This window comes from Haemaphysalis longicornis, unplaced genomic scaffold, assembly GCF_048455015.1.
Source record: "Haemaphysalis longicornis isolate Haplotype H1 unplaced genomic scaffold, Haemaphysalis longicornis Haplotype H1 scaffold_4, whole genome shotgun sequence".
NCBI lineage: Eukaryota > Metazoa > Arthropoda > Arachnida > Ixodida > Ixodidae > Haemaphysalis > Haemaphysalis longicornis.
The window spans coordinates 168,494,536-168,516,250 of record NW_027526361.1 but is presented as its reverse complement, the minus strand read 5'-3'; the positions used below and the strand labels follow the sequence as shown (position 1 = coordinate 168,516,250).

General features: G+C 48.7%; 1 protein-coding gene across 1 annotated transcript in view; it reads left to right on the top strand.

Moving 5' to 3' along the window:
- The first annotated feature begins 5,765 nt into the window (after positions 1-5,765).
- LOC144179508 (uncharacterized) overlaps positions 5,766-21,715 on the top strand; it is a 93,496-nt gene continuing 77,546 nt past the window's right edge. Inside the window, exon 1 of the mRNA XM_077707890.1 lies at positions 5,766-6,071. Within this exon, the coding sequence (XP_077564016.1) occupies positions 5,998-6,071 (74 nt within the window). The 5' untranslated portion in view covers positions 5,766-5,997. The remainder of the gene's footprint in view (positions 6,072-21,715) is intronic.

Below are 21,715 nucleotides of genomic sequence, written 5' to 3'. Positions count from 1 at the left end.
GAACCTCAGTATAACAGTATAAAGAAAAGAAATCACAGTAAACGGCAGGATTCGAACCAGCGTATGGTAGATCAACGGAGTTAGAGTCAGTCATCTTACCCACTCGGCCACGACGGAAAATCAGCGCCCGACAGTCAAACGGCTTACTCACTCGGCTGTGACTGGGAAGAAAAATCGGGGCACCTACTCGGTACAGATCACGTAAAAGGGTACAGGTTGCACCTTCGGCCGCCAAGTTTAAGTGTGCGCGTTTCGTTCGTTCGTTCTGATTTTTCGATTTGTTTTTCGCCGTTCTAACAACAAAGATGGAGTAAGCGTAGTTGCGGCAGCGAAGAATCAAATCGGCTACTATTGTAGACTACAACCGTCGTGATCGTCATGAAGGTTGCGTACAGCATCGGTACCTTCAAGTCTTAAGCAAGCTTATTTCGTTTTTCCCAGTAGCATTGCAGTTCAGCTAACGTTCAGCTAACGGTTATACCAAGCTTCCACTTCAAGCTTTTTTGCAAGGCTTCCTCATCGTGCGGAAAAACTAACCACTAGGTTAAAAACCATACAGTGAAGCTTGAAAGTTTGAATGTCTTGCAGCAAATGTCTTGGATATATAGGTTATGCGGCGCGACAACATGAGGAAAGAATAAGGAAAAGAAAAAGGACCACCATCAACTAAGCTTTATTTATCTGATGCCAATTATAATGTAAAAAACGCACCATGGGAGACCAGTTTAACACCCCATGTAAAAAGCCATGACAGCTGCGGCACGCTTCACGCTTCTAATGTACATAATCAATCTCGGTAGAAAATAGGTCCACTGAGAGCTTGGCACTACATCTGTCTGTTATATTTTGCAATTACATGACATCAAAGACTTGTCGTTCTTGTTTTTCGCCGTACAATTTCAGTATTAAGGTAATGTCAAAAACTGGCATGCATCCAGCCACCTGTCGTGCATTGAGTCTTGCAGTCGAGCTCCAGATTGCCCCCAGTCTAAAAACATTAGATTAGATTAGTTAACTGAAATTAGATAACTTCGATATTCAAATTATTCCTACTCTGAAATGCCTTGGTGTACTGTTCGAGCAACACATGCAGTGAAATGTTCAGGTTGGTTTAGTATTACCGGAAATTTGTCACGTTACTGGTGTTTACTTGAAACTGCGGTTTTGTCGACCAAAAAGTCCAGAGCTCCTAGTATTATCGGCACATGTTTTTATCACATTTACAGTACTGTCAATTGGTATGGGGCATCACCACATAGGAGAATATTGCAAAGTTTTATACGCCCGTTCAAATATCGAACTAGCTTTTGCTGATAGTAGTTCCTAGCAATATACAAATATAGCTTTACCGGTTTTCCCTTCTTTAGTTACGTATTTATGCGGGTCCCTGTATATGCGGTTAGCATGTTTATTGGCTATTTGGCGAATAGTTCTTGCTTTCAAGTGTCACCAATTCATATTCCCATAACCGTCTTTCAGGTGGTTTCTGATAATCGACCTGCAAAATGGCGAGTCGGATTTATGAAATTTTATGACTATTTAATGAACCAAAACCGCTGAGATGTGACAACACACAGCCGGAATACATGGATACTACAAAATTCAGGAATGCACCTTTAATACAAAGTAAACCCCACAATCAACCAGTGAATGAACCAATGAATCAAACAATCAATGAAAGAATCAATCTATCTACCAGTCAGTCAATCAATCAATCAATCAATCAATCTATCCATCAATCAATCAGCACCACGCCAGCTTAGTCGGGCAAATGCAAATGCTGTCCGAAATCACTCTAGCCATGGCTGCAGCACTGAGCGCCGTTGTACGGCGCTCTACACACTGCGTAACCAGTACCATACCTGGAAGAAGAAGAGCACTCGTGACCAAGTGGTCGACTCAGGCCAGACCCACAGGGGTAATTACTTAAATCGTTGCGGCCCATTACCCGATCCTCAGATTTTTCTGAGAATTCTTTTACGTTTGTTTGTAAATAGGAGTGCAGAACACTTGAGGCACAACCACGTGCACTCGAAATTCGGCGTACTCGCGCAACGACGAACGCGTGCGCCAACATGCGCCGCTGCCTTTACGCCGACCCAGGACGCCGCAGAGGACGAGTAACCACGTAGGCGCCGCAACGCGCGCGTGAGCCCAGCGTAATATTATACTGTTTCAGTGGTTTAACAGTATCCCAGCGTGCTCCAATGCGGAGCGCAGTATGGTTAGACCACCCCGGACTCGGCTTTGCGGCGACCAGCTCAACTACGGTTTAATTGAAATGAAACAAATAATGTCCATTCTCCCAAAAGTGCGTATACAGTTAAAACAGAAACAACTAGAACAGTTCGTGGAACATCGAAAAACGTTAAGAATTAGTGTACGCATTACGAGGCACGAGCAGTGGAAGGCCGCGCTGCTTAGCTCCCAACCCGAAGTCCAAACAGCAGTCGTCCGGCTGTCGGGAGACACCGCCAGGGCCCATGGGTTCCTGACCGCCGTGTGAAGGGACAAGAAAACTGCCACTCCCAAACATCTGAATCCGTCTGAACCGAGACGACAAAGTGTTTCATCATCATCAAGAATTCGTATGCTTACATGGCAGGCACAACACTCTCCCGTACATCTGGCGTCAACTTCCTTGCTGCCATAGTTGCTCGTTGCTTCGCGTGCTTCTCCCGTTGTCTGCTCCTCGTATTTTACAAATTACTCAAGTTAGCTTATATATCGAGTAGCCTACTTGTTCCTGACCGCCAGATAACATCACTACGACTGGTCGACGTCAACGGCGTGCGCCCGAACGTTTCTGTGGTTGTCTGGCTGGCTCTCAGTAGGGCGTAACAGGCTCGTAGCAATGTATTCGGCTTACGCCGGGGTTCGCCGGTTTTCTACGAGCTTACGCCGGTTTACGTCATTGCGCGAGTACGTCGGTTTTTCGCGTGCATGTGATTTGGCCTTTAAACGAGGCGCGGCAGCGTTAAACGGCAATTGTGGCCGATAATGTCGTTGTCTTTTATTGTCGTCTGTGGCAGCAAGACAAACGAGACTCCTATTGTTTCCTTAAATTTACATTCCCTAGAAGCAGTCACGCCGCCAACGATGTTCGAGCTGGCGGCTTCCTGGACATTACCTGAGCAGTGTAACGGCGCTGCGGGGCCTTTCTCAGCCGAATAAGAGTACGAAGCCGGAGATCTGCAGAGCTGTGCGGGTCCGCCATCATCAGTCGATGCGGTAGGCATCGCTCATCGCGCAGCGCTGATTGCCTCCATCCAGGGCATGCAATCGGAGCAATGCAAAACCTGTCGATAAACAAGTGTTTTATTGCTTGCAAGGTGGCATCATTCGTGTCTTTAATCCGAACGCTGCGTAGTAAAGGCAACTGCTGACACATGGCCCAGAACAGGCGTTTCCATTTCCGCGGCGCGTGCCCCGAACAATTCATTGCGCTTCGCACCGCGCTGCAGGTGCGCTTTTTTCGGAGCAAAGTAGGCCGCTCTGCGGGGAACGCGTACACGTCTAGCACACATTCGTTCACCCTTCAACTGGTGCATAACTAGCGCATGAAAGATGATGCGGATCCGAAGTGCCGTTCCTGTTTAAACCGAGCGAGCGCTGAAACCTCACACGGCGTGAGCCCCGAGCAGGACGCGAACTCAGAAGACGTGTTTCTGTGTTGTCAGTCTTTATGGCCAGCGCCTCTGCGGGAGATGGCCGCCAAAGTGCCCAAGTCAGCTCTGCTGCTTCAGCAGTTTTCACGGGCGGGGAATCGGCTTTAATGGTTAGAATGGAGACGGATAACGTATACGGCATAAATGCAAATGGTAAGCACTTCAGGCACAGCCACTGATGGTGGGGACAAGGCTGGCACTGTACTGCCCGCTGATTATAATTCGTATCCATGGGAAAACGAGGCAGGCAATGCGCCGCGAGCGAGAAACTGTAGTTAGTGAAGCATCCTGACCGAAAGAGTGCCGAGCCAGAAACTAAGAGGCGGGCGGGCCTTTCTTGACGGCGCTGGCCCTGCGTCCCCTCGTCCAGCGGTGTCTGCTTGCTGATGTATGAGCAGTGCATAGGTGCGGTAGTGTTGGTAGTGTCAAGCTCGAGTGGTGACGTGAGGCGCAACGCCCGTTCCGCGCGCCGCACGGCGGATAAGCGGCCGAACTAAGCGTCCTTTGAAAAGCGTGTGACGCGGAAGACAAAGTTATACAGGCGGCGTTCGTCTGGCCAATCGTCCATTAACCGGCACTGGGGCTGTCAGCGAACACAGTAATTATAATACAGTGCCTCCTTTTCTGGTTTTACTTGTCCACCTCATTTTGCCCGTCTTGCAGCTTGGGTACTTTCGGGCCCAACTATTCATAGATCTTAATACTAATACAGTCGAGTCCACTTATAACGATACCGTTCATAACAATCGGATATAACGATAAACAGCTATGGCCCCGTCAACCTTTGTAATCTTTCTATGGTAAAATAAACCGTTTATTACAATGCTCCAGTGCCACGATATCGGATATAACGATTGAATCCGGTTATATTGTGCACCAAAAGTGCAACAGTGACGACTCTAATGACGCGGTTGCGCAGCCGACTCAGGCAGTGTCTTCGTAGGAGGCCAAAGCGTGACACAGTCCCTCGGGGACTTTGTTTCCGCGAAGGACGTTTACCTCAACTAGGTGAAGCACCTATAGATGCTCTTGGAAAAGATTTGCGGTAGCTTCACACTGGGCAAACAAAGGTGATTGAGTGTAGCTTTTTTTCCGCAAATTTGTAGTAGTACGACCTTGCTGGTATGCGAATAAAATGTATTGAGCTCTGTTCTGCCTTTTTATTTCGGATCCCGCTTATAACAATTATCGGTTATAAGCGGGTTTTCTTTGGCACTTAGCACCTTATAAAATGGGATTTCATTGGCACTTGGATATTGTTATAAGTGGACTAGAATGTATACACTACAGGAAAATCTGGATCTGGAGTCGTGGGCCGCCGTGGGCGCCGCCATTGTAGCTAGCCATGTTCCTCGCCTACTTGGCTTGGTTAGCCACATGCCTTGTTTTTTGTCTCGAAGCAAAAATTAAAAAAAAAAAGGTAACATGTTTGTCTTTTTGAGCCTCTAAATAATCCTTGACAAATACATATTTTCGGAGCTTCAATTTTAAAATGACGAAACAAATTTAAATAATTACCTTCAACAGTAATAGTGTTGCTTTTTTTTGCAGCCAGAGGCAACATCTAAGCCCGACTATAAACCATGCCAAGGACAAGTGGAACGTGCCTACCTGGTACAAGGCGGACCGCTCGCTGAAGCACGGCTCCCCTATACGGTGGCGTCAGATTTCCCTCTAGTACATATTAGTATGAAACTCTATGCAACTGCCAGAGCGCACCGCACATCTGAGTTCAGATAGAATCAAGGCTGCAAAAACTTCGCATCTCCCTACTCCGTCCCGCTTTGAGGGTCAACTACGCCTCTACTTAGCACGCGCACGGAGAGAGAGAAAAATTTGTTTGCCCTTTTGGCAAGGCTTCCTCAATCCAGCGGACACTGGATTTCCTCATTTTTCCAGGGGCCTTGTCAGGCCGGGGGGGTCCCTATGGTGTTCTGGGCAAAGCCTGCCATCGATGACGGCCGCTCTTTCTCTTTGCCGATGTGGCAGCTGTAGTGGCTGCAATGGCACGTGCAGCGGCGGCGAGCGGTGAAAGCGGCGGCGCGACGACCGTAGTGCCGCGCCCCGGTCGTTCGGCCGCTCCGATCCACTCGCCGCATCCCGCGCGGCGGCAGTCTGCGGATAGCGCGACTCGGCGTGGATCGGCCCGTTGCGCCACCGGCAGCACCTCCTCGCCTCCGGCTCGCGGATTACGCCGTCTCGTGGGGCCCGGAACTTGCTCTCTCGCGGGAAACTTGCGGCACGTTGCGCCGCTCGCTCCGGCTGTGCGCGCGGCTTTGTGTGCTCCTCGGAGAGAAGGCTGTGCTCCGCCGGTGTCCGCCAGACAGCGATGCCCCTCCCCTGGCCGGCGCCCAGCAAGAGGCAGACGATGACACCGCGTAGCTTGCTCCCGACAGTGTTCAGGTGAGCGACGCGCTGGGAGTGTCCGGCTTGTCGTGCCGTCTTGTGGCACGCTTCACTTGCAGCTGCACGGGAGCCCACACTTGCGGCTGCCGCTGCACCTTCTGTTTTTCTGGGAAACAACTGGCGGGAAGGAAACTTGTTTCGTGTAATTCCGTGACCGAAGAGCGACGGAAAATGAAGGTGCGGACCACGCGTTTTCGAAACAGAAAACAAAAAACCCTTGCGGAAACGCTGGGGCTCACTTGTTCTGGCATTGCGAAGGAATCGCGATGTGTGCCTCTGCACAAGTAAGGAAATTGAAAAGTTGAGCCTCTCGTGTCGTGATAATACATTTGGCGGTTTACCGGTAGTGTAAAGCACAACACACAGGGCTTTAACGTCGCTTGCATCACGTGGCGATTGTAATGTTGCTGAAGCTTAAATAGTTTTATAGGTCTTTTATCGGTTTCGCGAGCGCACACCCGACAACCATTTGTCCAGTTGGGCCGGTTCGAGTAGCAGTGCTGGGGCCGTGGGGTGAGACGTTCGTCGTGTGGGAAGTGGATACTCCCTGTATTTTTTTTTTGTTCAACCATTCTTTTTCAGCAGGTATGATGGGTAATACAATACGTCCTTCTTCACGAGTACTTCACTCCAGATGTGTCAGGGCAAGTAGCAAGCAGCGCCAATTTTCGGTCATTAACTTTGAAAGGGTCTTTGCCGTTGTGATTGATTGATTGATTGATTGATTGATTGATTGATTGATTGATTGATTGATTGATTGATTGATTGATTGATTGATTGATTGATTGTAGGGTTTAACGCGCCGACGGAACGCAGGTGATGCGCGCCGTAGTGGAGGGCTCAGGATTAATTTTGACCACCTGGGGATATTTGACGTCCGCCAAAATCTCGAACACACGCGCGTTTTTGCTTTTCGCCACCATCATAAAAGCGGCCGCCGCGGCCGGGAATCGAACCCGCATCCTTGTGCTCAGCAGCGCAACGCCTTGACCACTGAGCCACGAAGGCGGGTCTACCGCTGTGATCGACCTCAGCGAAAGGCTGAAAGCAATGCAGGTCTGTGTACTACTGTCTAGCTACTATGGCGGGGATCGTGACCCCTTTTACGAGGACACCGAATCGGCCCTTGACCAGCCAGTACACGACAGTGATTGTGGGTGTTTAATTTGATAACAAAATTGCAGGGGACCTTCTCCCGTGGAGTCTAGCTCTTTCCGCATCCAAGAATGCCTGTAAGAGGGATAGATATACTCCCCTCATGGTTCAAATTATTTCTCAGCTCCCACCTCACCTCTTCCCCGCCACGGCGCGCAAAACCGAACTTTGGACTTCTAAAGGAATAGTGTTGGAATGCTGCCAGCATTGCACCCCGTTTCGGTAGGAAACGATTAGCGTCTTCAAGACGCCCTGGCGAATAACGCCCTTCCCATGTCAGCCGTAACGGCATCGCGACCGTGCGGCTAATGAGGGCGTTACGTTTCGCCAAGGCTCGCAAGCTCACTTATCATCTGCGACGCCCGGCATAAGTCGAATAACTCTTGTAGCCGAATAGGTAGCCGAAAAAGTCGGCTGACATTTCAAAGAAACTGCGGTACGGCGTCCTAGACTTCCGGGCGCACCAGCACGTGCTACCGATATAGAGGGGGCTGCGGTAGTTTATAGTGGCAGCAGTGACAGAGAAAGTTACTGGTACAGAAAAGGTGGAGCAGTGACAGGGAGCGGTCCACGCTGGACGTTTTTTTTTTTCGGTACTCGCAAATAGTGCAACCCTGTGCGTTCCCTTGCCAAAATGGCTACAAATCAACCCGAAAACAGGCCACAAAGTCACAGCATAAATGTAGGCTAGTTGGTTTTAACTGTGTAACATTGCTAAGTAGCGCAGTAACGCGGGACAACAAAGAAGAGACCACACAGGACTAGCGCTGGTACCAGCGGTGGTCCTGTATGGTCCCTTTGTTGTCCCGTGTTACCGCGCTACTTAATCTAGTTTCACGCTGGAAAGACATAAGTACATTGGGTCCGCAATATATATATATATATATATATATATATATATATATATATATATATATATATATATATATATATATATATATATATATATATATATATATATATCTATATACACAGAAAGAAATGTCGGCAGTCTACAACGCCAAAGAAGGTATAGGGGAATGGTTAGACTATTTTTCATCGTTAGTGACGTTACATTATTATTCTTTTTTATTAATTACTTGAGAAAGAAAGAAAGAAAAACACGCAGAGTGGGCGCGTGTAACGAATAAAAAACAAAGTCAAGTTCTTTCTATATCTATATATATATATAAGGTTAGTAGAGACAGAGACAAACGAGCAAGACGTAGAAAATAGAAATAAGTTTGCTGACGTTACAGGGAGAGGACTCCCTTTCTTCTGAAGAAAGGGAGTCCTCTCCCTGAAAGGTCAGTAAACTTATTTTTATTTTCTACGTCTTTCTCGTTTGTCTCTGTCTCTACTAACCTTATTTTTTTCGCGCTCTGTGTGAGTTTTTATCTTTACAGTCTATATATATATATATATATATATATATATATATATATATATATATATATATATATATATATATATATATACACTTCCGGCACGTGCGACTGTGCAGTCGTTAAATTACATTGGCACGTAATGAATTGGCGGATTATCGAGCAGCTTTCTTGTTTCAGTGTACCATTTACCAGATAATTCAATGTAGCAACTAGAGAAATCAGTTTCGTCATGGTTCAGGACTAAAAATACGCACAAAAAAACTGGACCAGGGAAGAGTTTCCCTGTTTCCAACAAACGCAGTTTCACACAAAAAAACAGGTGCCAAGACAGTTGGTAGAAGCCTTCCACATTTCTTCTCAATGATGACTGGGTAAGTAACCCATCGCTGGTCTTGCTAAATAAAACGATTAACCTGCTACCGCCGCACGTGTAACGTGTATGCGCAGTACCCGTGTGCATGTGTGCCCCAAAAAAGTAATGTCACATAGCCTACAAATGTGTGTTTTTTCTGATAACAAGTTTAATTGAAAACTGCGTTGTGTGTGTTCTCTTCCGTATTCCGATTCTTTTTGTGTGCAGTTCCAGTCATGAACCATTTTTAACGAGCCCGGCTTTCCACTCTGCCCCAGTTTTATCAGACAGGGCGACGTAATACAAATACTCGAACAACGTAAATACAAGTACGTAATACACTGTAACCTAAAAAGAAATAAAAGAGGTGATAACGGAACAATGGAAATATCTAAGCATTCAGATAAAACCCCGTTGACTAGCCATGGGAGAAAACAACTTTGTCAAAAAACAACTAGCTGGAGCGTTGGCGGCCGTCACCAAACTCTATGCGTGGAGAATTATTTGGTACACACGGCATGTAATTGTACATGCATCCGCCGCCACCTAGAGTTGCTTCCCGATGTAACAGAAGGGTATACATATTTGGTTCCGCATGAAGCAGAGAGAGAAAAAAAGAGGGAGGTGAGAAATTGAGCATCGAACGGTTGGCTTATTTGGAAATATCGTCAAAAGTCGATCGCCTTCTGCCACCTCTGCCTCCTACCCTTTTATCCTGACAGCCGACTATAATGGATGCAATGGGAGTCTGCTTAGTGGGACTTAATTTTCGAGGGTTCGCAGTGTTTGCACGCCATTTGTTGGAACCTTGTTTTTTCATTGTTCTTGGGATAGTTCAAGAAGGTATCTTTTTTACTACTCTAGAACCCCGCTCTTACGTTCTTCGTACTTACGTACTGCGTTTTGCCAACTGCTACGTTGTTCTTGTGTAGTCCCGGGCCAGCTGACATGAAGTCCCATGTATTGAAATCCTCCCTGTTCCGTCGTGGCTCAGAACACGTTCACGGATGATTCGTTGCAATCTGACACTCCGAGGCCGCCAGGGCAACATGCGGGGACCACCATTTTGACGTTTGACTAGCCTTGGCCAGGTTTGGCTACGAAACTGACTGCATGAAGTCGCACCCGGGCGAGAATTGTCACCACTAGATGGCCCTATGTTACTCTATGCTGTCACCATCATCACTTCGATTGCAACAAAAGTTGGACTTCTGAATTGCGGAAGCGCGTGTTTGCCATAAAGCATCACCGCAAGAATAGCACGCGCTCTCGTCGTCATCGTGCGCTCCAAGCTTTGAGAACACCTCTGAACTTGCAACCGCGAACTTTGTGGTGCCTTTATGGAGTCGCCAGAACGGCAGGCGCTTTCGCTTCTGGAAAAGCTTGACGTACTGAACGCAGAATCCAGCGCGGAAGAGAGTCGACATCGCCAGAGAGCTTGCATTGTCACGCGTGCTATTTCCAGTTATCTCAAAAGCCGTAAACACACATTCTCGAGTTTTTTAAGGTTCGAAAGGCAAAGCTGCAGAGATACTTCGTTGCAAGTAAAAGCTACACTGTTTTAGTTCATTTTCAAAGGTTTCCTCCCTGCTGCGTGTTCGTGGTTGTTACTTTTTGTTTCACCGGTCCGCTGAAAAACTTATGAACGGGGTTCCACTGCATTTGCTTTTACCAATGACAGACAGGCTGCCTTTGAAATGTGAACCTGGTAACGTTTAACAGGCCTGGTAACGTTTTTAATATAACACGAGAACGCTACCTAGAGAGGCGAGTCTGGAGCTGTTGGAGGAAGCAGAGGGCATTAAATGGAATGTAATAGGACTTAGCACAGTTAGGAGGACAGTTAAGCTTTTACAGTGCTCAAATATGGATGCGTCCTATGTTACCATGGTCTAGTAAACAGAAGAGAGCTGGGACTGGGATATCTAGTCAAAAAAGCATAGCCGGCAACATAGACGAATACTATAGCATTACGAGCCGGTAACTGGTCTTGTAATTAGCTCTAATAGAAGGCAGAAATTCAAGGTAGAACATGTCTACGCGCCTACATCCAGCCACCACAACTAGCTAGTTGAACACTTCTATGAAGATGTGGAATAGGCAATGCCTAAATGAAGACACGGTGATGGGAGACACAGTGATGGGAGACTTCAATGCTAAAGTAGGCAAGACGCACATTGGAGAGAAGGCAGTTGGGAACAATGACCAGGCTTGTAGAAATAGCAGGGGGGACCTGCTACTCGAGTTCCCTGAACGGAATATCCCTTGACTGCTATTAAGGAAGTTTAAATGACAATACCTCACAAGTCGCGCTAGAGCCACCCATATGGCTTTCTGAGTCAGTGTCAGTGTCATATGTGTCAGTGTCACGCTATTTCAAGGGCACCCATTAAGAAAAAAAGGCAATCGTCTTTTAAAAGGCGTGCAGAGATATTTATCGCTCGACGAAGGCAAAAGTTCTGAGGCAGGAATAGTAACCTTGGGAAGGATGCTTTTGCAGGCACTGCTGAGGTTGACCAAGCGTCACTAAATAAAGGTCTATAGAGTATAGGCACTGTTTTCTATCATTGCTATGTGCTGCCAGGATTTTCATTTGTGGGTTGGACCACGTGATATTGATTTACATATGGGCGCAGCCATTTTGTTTCTAGGCGCCTCTCCTCTCTCTCTCTCTCCTCTCTCTCTCTCTCTCTCTCTCTCTCTCTCTCTCTCTCTCTGCTGCGCGGACGCTAGAGCGGCTGGTCGCACTCTGCCCGTCACAACCGGCGGCGGTTTCGTTGGGAGAGATGGCAACAATGCAAGCCCAAAATAAAATGGCCCCCAGAAGATTCCGGGGGCCCGAAGTGGTGGTACTCTTAAGCGTAGCTTATTTAGTGACGCTAGATTGAGCTTGATACTTTATTTTTTCCTCAGAGTTTGTAAAAAAACAACGCTGTATGGATCACCAAAAAGCCCGACAAAGACCACAGACCAGTCGAAACGCGAGAGTCATATGTTCACAATAGTCGTTAGATTTAGAAGATACAGCTGTAAAAATTTAAGTGCCGTTCCCCTCCACAAAGAAGGATGAACAGCGAAGTGAGGTGGATGCCGCCCAAAAAGTCAGCAAAAAAGCGTGCTTATTTCTAATTTGCAACTCAGCATACCTCGTTGGTTATTAGCTCGATAAAAACTCGGAAGGCCTAAACTGTTTTTCTAGCGTGTAAGCACGGGGAGTTTTCCACCTTTGGAGAAGCCACCGTATACTGACAGCACACGGTAATTCCACAATATTGAAACATTCACTGCGAATTTAGATGTTAAGAAACGTAAATTAAACTCTTCGTAATGTGAGAGTTCACTTAACGGTTTGCATTAAAATTTGCTTTGAATACTCTCGAATAAACAAGATTTCCGGCGGATTTCTGTAGCCATACTCCCTTCGTAGACGCCCATGTACCGACAGCAGAAAGGAGTTTGTCTAAGGTCTCCAACCTCACCGTGAAGTAATTGAAACAAGTTAGGGAAAACTGGCATCATGTTATAGTCGTCTTAGCGGCAAATTCTTATAAAACCTTCTTCTGGGTAGCTGCATATGGGTGCTCAGTATGCGTGCCGTGTTTATAATGTATGACCAATAGAGCTTAACGAAGAGTGTGTGGTGCCACATAATAATTATTACGTTTATACTCGATTGCACATAATAGTGCTCCCTTTAAGAACTAGGAAGCTTGGTGGGGTTAACCTGCTATAAATCCTAAAGTGTACCAGATATTCCATCTGCTGTATTATTTAGAGGTTATAAGTTCTGGCTCGCCAAGAAACGAAGAAACCATTTCTCTCTAAAAGAAACTGTGCTGCTAGCATAGCCAGCTAAATACTAGGCCGTAGTTTTTGCAGGAAGTGCCGAATGCCTTATGCCCGGTGTTTCCTTACGGGACATTTCAGAAATAGTGTTATTTAATTTATTCCGGGTAATTTTTTGCTACAGCCGAACAGCTAACTGTCGGCTTCATCAGGGGCGCTATTCCAGAAGGCCAGAGTTCCGCCTGTCCCGAGTTTCCAGCTGCTTGGGTTATGAAAGTAGAGATAGTGGAGCATTCGATAACGGAATCGCGCAGAGCACGCCTGGCACATTGCGGCCGCTTACGTTGATAAATTACGGCTTGTGCTATCTTCCGCATTGAGCACCACCTGAAATCGATCTGCAATGAAGTAGCTAACCCCACTGGTACTTTGAAATGGCCAGACTGGCTGGGCATTTACGTCAGACACCGCTAGCGAAGCACCGAAATATAACCGAAGATGCTGCCCGACCTACCCCACAGTCACCGTATCGCGTGCCTTCACACAAGCGGGAAGCTATCTGGACACAAGTCGACGACATGCTCAGTGACGACATTATACAGCCAACAAAAAGCCCCTGGGCTGTGGCGGTCGTACTCGTGAAGAAAAAAGATACCACATTAAGGTTCTGCGTTGACTACCGGTGACTGAACAAAATCACCAAAAAGGACGTGTACCCCCCTCCCACGAATCGACGACGCCCTCGACCACCTCCGCCGCGCAAAAAATTCTCTTCGATGTATTTCAAAACATGCTGCTGGTAAATTAAGTGTACGAGAGAGACCGAGAGAAACTGCATTCGTAACCCCGGAAAGCCTGTACGAGTTCAAGGTGATGCCGTTTGGGCTGCGCACGGCGCCAGCAACATTTCAAAGAGTCATGGACACTGTTCTAGCTGGCCTGAACTGGCACACCTGCCTCGTATACCTCGACGACGTAGTGGTATTCTCCAGGACCTTCGGCGAACACCTCCAAAGATTTGGAGTCTGTACTCGAGGCCATTCGTAGGTCGGGGTTAGCGCTGAAGCTTGAAAACTGCCGTTTCGCGTACGAGCAACTCAACTTTTTGGACCACGTCGTCAACGCCGCGGGAGTCCTACCTGACCCGCCGAAAACGTCGGCAATTGCGAAATTCCCAAGACCGAAAGACAAGAAGGGCGTGCGAATATTTCTCGGACTATGCGCGTAATACCGGCGCTTCGTCGCGAACTTCGCGCGCATTGCAGAGCGACTTACGCGCTTGACGAGAGATGGCACCCCTTTCATCTGGGAAAGTGCCCAAGAGAAGCATTCTGCGAGCTGCAACAACGCCTGCAAAACCCGCTTGTGCTGGCTCATTACGATGAAAACGCCGAAACGAAAATGCATGTGGACGCCATTGATATAGGCTTGGGTGCCGTCCTCGTCCAAAACCAAAGCGGTTGCGAAGAAGTAATCGCCTATGCCAGCGGTGGTCTGACAAAGGAAGAAAAAATCTACTCAGCCTCTGAGAAAGTGTGCCTTGCTATTATACAGGCCGTTTCAAAATTTCACCCATACGTGTATGGAAGACTGTTCAAGGTTGTTACAGACAACCATGCGCTGTGTTGGCTCGCCAATTTGAAGGACCCATCTGGCCGTCTCAGTAGGTGGAGCTTGCGCTTGCAAGGATTCGACGTTACAGCAGTCTATAAATCTGGCAAGAAACGCTCCGACGCCGACTGCCTGTCTCGCGCCCCGTCGACCCACCACCACAACATTCCGACGAAGACAGCGCCTTCTTGACCTAGCCGACCAGCACCTCATCTCCTCCTGACGTCACACGAAAACGCCACAGAACATGGGCGAGGGTGCAGAGAGGAGGACAGCGTTTTCGAATAGATTTTGCTACTAAATATATTCGCGTAAACGCGCTCAGAGTGGTCGAAATATGGCCTATGGACTACGGACTAAAATTTGCGCTAGTAATTAAGCAGTGTTTACACATCACTTCAGTGTCCTTTTAATTCGGTTCGCATTTCTTGTGAGGTAGTTACTCATTTTTGCCTGTGCTGGGGGTAATCTTTGCTTATGTGCAGCATATTACGCATTCTAACACTCTCTCGTTACGTATCTAGGCGTACGTTCGTCGACTCTCGCAACCCCGTGACGGACGAAGGCCAAGCTATGTTCCGTTTCGCATGCACCGAAATCGCTGTTTGATAGAAAAAACACCAGCAAGCGCCATCCTTTACAGGCATCCGCCGTGAGTTCACTTGACTCTGCCATTTACCGGACACAAAGCGGGGCCTGTTATCTGATCCCCTTCGACTCTGCCCGTGACGTTCCCCTTTTGAACGGCGATAACTCGGCGTACTCGCTGGGGCAAAGTTAGACAACTCCGCATATTGTAAATTTTCACATGTACTGCGTTCCTGATTCGGAATAGGTTCTAGTGCGCTGTTGAACGTTTAGTATAGTAGATAAATACAATAAACTTAATTGCCAATAGATGGGAGAGCATGCCTGCGCCAGCCCCCTGCCATACAGCCTTCTCGGCAGCCACAAACCTCCTCCAAGCCTGCCACGAAAGGAACTTTTGCCTGCTCCTAGGACTGCTCCCAAACACAGTTACTTTGTTCCACCTCTTTTTCATAGATTGCCAACTCTCGTAAGAGTAACAAATATCAAGTAAATGGTTAGACTAGGTTTGCCGTCCAACACAAATTTTAAGACCGCTTTCCCCGAACGTCACCGACGTCGCTACCAGTTTATAACCAGACACGCGCAGATCAATTTAGCTGGTTATAAGCAGAGACAAGACAAAAAAAAACCAACGACGTTGCTCTCCATTCTCTCTGGTAGCCAGTGAGAACTTCGGTTCAGCTGGGCGATAAAATGATATATCAGCAAATAATTCAAAAAAGGCATTCGCACATAATTCAAGGCTAATAAAATTAAACAAGGAACGAAGTTAAACTGGCACTCCTTATGCCTAGTTCCCTAAATAATTCATTCACCTGCTATTACCCGTGCTAATGTTGTGCCTGCATTTCCATGTTTTTTTTCATTTGGTGTAAGACATTGTTCTATATGTTTCGCAATTACAGCCAAGTTTGTGTGTGTAAAGGCGTTGTTCGTTTCGAAGAACGAACATTAAGGCAAGCACCAACGGTGGAATCTGGCTGAAAGGGGGGCAATGTTCGTACCGAGAACTCAGAACTCACCACTTGTTCCAGTGAAAATTGCAAAAAGTACTCACCTCTCCGTGTTCCTGGCGCAAATTTCGTGAATTCGGTGTTTTGGTGAGCCACTATTTACGAAGTTGCTCCTTCTGTAAAACTACGTCCCGTGACGTCTTTGTGTGCGTAATCTCTTCCACGAATCTCTCATGGCAAAAGAAACCTCCATTAATGCACATGTTTCAAATCGGCTATATCTTGCTGATAGATATGCCCCATAGATATGCGGAAGTTGTATTTTGCACGTCGAAAAGTTTTAAATGTGTTCGGATGTCTCTGAAAGACGGGCCTTTATACTTGAAAGGTGCATTGCTTAGAATTAGTGTGGCCGGTTGATCGAATTTCAATGAGGTACTCAAGTGCTAGTGTGTAAAGTTCAAAAGTATGCGCTATTGCGTAAAAGGTAATTGCTTAAAATCATGAAGGCAGTTAATATTGTTACGTCCGGGAGGGATTTATTCAGGCAAGAGCGCAGGCTCCGAAGGCAGGGGAACGTCAAGCACCGTTGAGCACGACGCGAGCAGAGATCCGGCTTCTTCTTCCCCTTTTCAGAGAGCCCAGCTTCCGCCTCCTCTTTCTTCTCTTCAGCTGATTCAATTCACTTGGCCAAGCCAATGTTACAGAATTGATTTTCCGTTACACTTCCCCCGTCGCAGACGAAGCCTTCTGAGCGAGTCACTGTGTGGTAAGGGAGTTGTAGCGTTTAAGACGCGCCACATGTACAACTTGGGTCGTCTTCGACGGTCGACCAGTCGTGGTTAGGCGTGACAGCACGTAATTAACTTCGCCAACACGTTTCACAATCACAAAGGGACCAGTGTAATGGGCGAGAAGTTTTTCGCAGAGGCCACGTCGGCGTTGTGGGGTCCAGAGCCAGACTAGATCACCTGGGGCGTAAGAGAAGTACCGGTGACGACGGTCGCTAACGTGCGTAGGCGCGCAAGCCTACGGGCCTCTTTGGCAAGGGAAAGAGTCTTTAAGAGTTCGGTGGACTGTGCGGGGTCCGTAGCGACAACGGAACTCCTAGACTTGCGCCGAAGCCGACGCGTTGCGGGCCTACCACCAGCGCCCCATACCATGCCTCCGCCTGCGGACAGCCGTCTTCCCAACTTACCGCCAACGGCTAGCTGGTATCCCCAACGAGAACCACGAAAATTCTGTGGGTACGCTGAGGAAGACGTTGAAGAATGGCTCACCCATTACAGGCGGGTGAGCCGATACAATCGCTGGGATACCCCTGCTCAGCTCGCTAACGTCGTGTTTTCCCTCGATGAAACAGCGCTCACTTGGTTCGAAAACAACGAAGACAAGTTCACAACTTGAGACCGCTTCGTAGAAGAAATCACCGGTTGCTTCGGCGACCCCGCCGCAAAAAAGAAAAGGGCCGAACAGACGCTACTTCAGCGGGCACAAATTCCTGGCGAGACGTGTACCACCTACATCGAGGAAATATTGAAGCTCTGCCGATTCGTCAACCCGCAAATGTCGGAGGAAGACAAGGTAGGCCACCTCGTGAAAGGAATCCCAGAAGGCAAAAGACGTCTATCATTTTCTTATAGGAAGAGAGAAACTGGAGTCAACAGCCGACGTCATTCAGCAATGCCGCACATTCGGTGCGTTGAAGCTGCGCCGCATTAGCCAAAATTTGGTGGTTTGGCTAACGTGACTACCGTCGCCAGTGTAGACGACTGCCCCCCGTCTGACTTGGCCGACACCATTCACCATATCGTGCGCGAAGAACTGCTGCGACACCAAGAATATCAGGAGAGTGCCGACCGCGGCCTTACGCGCGAAGACTCATTGACAGAACAGGTGCAAACGAACGCTCTTCAGCCCTCCAGCGCCGTTATCAACGACCGAAACTTTGCCTTCCGGATTGATAGTCCTAGGCGGGGTGGTATCCGCGAGTCCGCGGGATATAAACCTCCAGAGCACTTCCTTCGCCGTTCCCAACGCTACCATTGTGCTCCACGTTTCTGCGGCGCGAATGATGAATACCTCACTGACCGCATCCGCGAAGGCCCCGTTTGCTACTTCTGCGGCATTACCGGTCACATCTCCCGCTACTGCCGTTGCCGACGCCAGGCGACAAGGTACGAACCGCCACGCACGTTCTACCGCTCGTAGGCTGACGATTCACGCTACAATGGTCACTGGCCGAGAGGCTCTATTCCTGGAGGACATCCGCCCGCACGTCATAATTCGCCCGCTTCGGAGCGGAGTGTTACACCGCCCACATTCCGCCAGCGACGTTCGCCTTCGCCTCGGCGCAGGTGGCCGCCGCCGGAAAACTAGATGGCGCGACCAATGGAGGTGAGGTCGCTGGGGAAGCTGCGTCTAACATTGCTCTCACCGGACTGCCTTCAACGGATTAACCTTCGCTTGTCCTCATGCTAAAAAACAAAGTTGAAATTGTGGTTGATAATGTTCGAACAATGGCCTTAGTAGATACGGGTGCAACAGTGTCTGTGATGAGCGTTGATTTTAAAAACAGGCTTGGACGTAAGGTGATGTTTGCGTGGGACAAGGTGTTTACATTTCATGGTGTGGGTGGTGAGTGGCTGCACCCACTTGGAGTATGTTCCCTGAATATCTCCTTCGGCGGCCATTTATTCAGAGTAGAGTTTACTGTGCTCCCGCGGACTACACATGACGTCATCTTGGGAATCGACTGTTTGAAGCAGTCTGGTGCTACGGTTGACAATAGAAGCGGAGAAATTTTAAATGCGGAGCATTTCTTAGGCTCGCCTGGTCCTCCGTCGTCCTCCACACGCTCACTGCACATGCGCAACTCTCCTCCTTACACCCACAGCTTCGCGATATTACACTATAAACAAAAGAAATAGTTAGCGGCGCCCGGTTTCGATCCCACTACTCTCTGGCCGCAACAGGAGGTACGCGGTGCTCTTCCCACTACGCTACAAATCCGGGACAGGAGCAAGTGCTACGAACGCGCCTTATGTCCTTGACTCATTCAAACTACGTCAAGAAGCTACTGATACAACGAAGGCACGCGAAGCTGAACGTCAACGGAAACGACGAACTGAAAACTTTAGAGGGGGATGCTGAATTTCCCGTGGGAAAGCTGTGGCGGGAAGCGCCACGTGCCTTGCAGCTCAACCAGCCCCGTCCGCAGCGCCTGTGATGCTGATTGTGGCAGGATGCCCCTAGGGATTGGCCAACCAAAGAATCCATCATGAGATAGGTTCGCGTTCAACCACCGTCGTCATCTTCCCGTAGGGGAACCGCCGAAGAAGAAGAAGAACGAGAAGACAAAGCTGCGAAGAGGAGGGCGTGTACATTGCTCTCAGCCGGTGCACCAATGTCAACAACCTTTACTCACCAAAGCTGACGGAGACTACCGATTCTGCCACAGAGACAACATCGACAAGAACATGATAGACGAGTTTCGGCGCCTCGAGAACCACCGCCTAGTCACCGTAACACAACAGCACTTGCGTGCCTTTGCCACCGGTGTGGACCCGGACGCGGAATTCCCTTTGGCGCTAGTAAAAACCAGATCACTCAACATAACGGCAACACAATGGAACCACACGGAACCGCCACGATGCTTCGCATCCTCATCAGGGTTCCCCACGGGAAGATGGTGTAATTTTTTTATAGACGGCACTGCCTTATCTGCGCTTGTTGAAAACCCTGCTGGCCACCAGACCGCATTGCGCACATTTTGCGTGTTGGAGGACACCATCATGCGAGCACAATATGCCCTATTTGTTCCAGTATGGTCCTCCGGAGCCCCACATCGTAAAATCGACGCTTTAGTGGAGCCTATTGCCCAGAATTGTGCCAAGGAAAACATCGTTGTTCCCCGCGCGGTTGGTAATGTTGTCTATGGTCACTCTATTTTGTGGACTGTTAACTACTCCAGTGAGCCCGTCGTGTTGCCACGAGGTCTCAAACTTGCCCAGGAGATTCTGTATGCGTCCCCTTTAATAGCAGGTTTTAACGAAGAGCTGAACGCATCCGTTAATACTTGCCCAGTGGACTCCTCCAAGTCCTACACATGATAAGCGAGTCACTTCAACCAGATGAACGCTGTGCCCTAGCCGATCTTCTGTCCAAGCATGCAAGTGTTTTCGACTTCTGCCACAAGCAACGGCACTTTCCAATTCCACCAAATCGCACTCACGATTCAATCCATACTGGAGGAGCAGGAGCAATTCGTCAGAAGCCTTACCGCGTTTCCGCACCAGAGCGACGCATAATCAACTAAGAAGTCCAGGAAATCCCAAGAAATGGCGTAATTCGAGAATCATGCAGTCCGTGGACAGCACCTGTCATACTCGTCAAGGAAAAGGTCGGGTCATGGAGATTTTGCGTCTACTATCGACGCCTGAATGCTGTAACAAAGAAAGATGTCTACCCGTTACCCCGAATTGACGACACCATTGATTGTCTTCATTCAGCTTCCTATTTTTCTCCGTTGACTTGAGATGAGGATATTGGCAAATTGCCATGGACCCCAGTGATAAGGAAAAAACTGCTTTCGTAACGCCTGACGGATTGCTTGAATTCAAGGTAATGCCCTTTGGACTTTGCAATGCTCCGGCCACCTTCGAGCGTTTTATGGACAGCGTTTTGCGCGTCCTCAATTGGGAAATCTGCATGTGCTACTTTGACGATGTTGTAATTTTTGGCCGAACCTTCAGTGAGCACAACAGTCGCTTGGTTAGTGTCTTGGACTGCTTGGCAAAGGCTGGTTTAGTCCTCAATTCGAAGAAGTGCCGAGTCGGAGATCGCCAAACGCTTGTGCTGGGCCTCTTGGTCGATAAGGACGATGTCAGACCAGAGCCACGCAAAATCCAAGCAGTCAGTGATTTCAAAGAGCCGCATTATGTCAAGGAGCTACGAAGTTTTCTTGGCCTCTGCTCTTATTTTCGCCGGTTCATACCTGGATTTGCAGACACAGCCTATCCTTTGACATCACTACTACAGCAAAATGTTTCATTCTCCTGGACTTCTGAATGTGACGCCGCGTTTCGCCAGCTCAAGCTCCTTTTGACGTCGGGGCCCATACTGCAACACTTTGACCCCTTGGCTCCTACAGAGGTTCATACCGACGGCAGCGGTATAGGAAAAGGGGCCGTGCTAGTTCAACGCCATGGTCCTAATGAACATGTTATTGCCTACGCCAGTCGGGCACTGAGTAAGTCAGAAAGGAACTACACAGTTACAGAACTTGGAAAGAGAGAGAGAGAGAGAGACAGAGAGAGAGAGAGAGAGAGAGAGAGAGAGAGAGAGACTTTATTGAATGTTCACCTGCAGGAGGGACTAGCAAAGGATCCGCGGAGCCAGCCCGTCTCTCGACGCTGCCTAGGGCGTCCTCGAAGCATTGCCCCGCAGGCGTCCGCCGGTTCGGCGCGCGAGGGGCTTTCGGGGATGTCCCCTCGAGCCCTCCGTCAGTGCCTCCCCGCGCTTCTGCCTGGCGAGAACCGCCTCGAGCTGCTGGACGGCTTGCAGCTGCTCCGTCAGGTCCGACGATGCAACCGCTCGTACGATGGGATCCGGCAGGCGCCGCTGTGGCGCGGCCGCTTCCGTTGGGTAGCGAGAACAGACCCATAGGATGTGGGTCAGAGTTGCTCTGGCACTCGCGCACACACTGCACACGTCACTTTCATAAATGTCCGGGCACACGTGGCGCGCGAGCGCCGGCGTGATTACCGATCTGGTATGCAACTGCCGGAAGAGCACTGCCTGCGCCATCGTCAGTCCCGGGTGGGG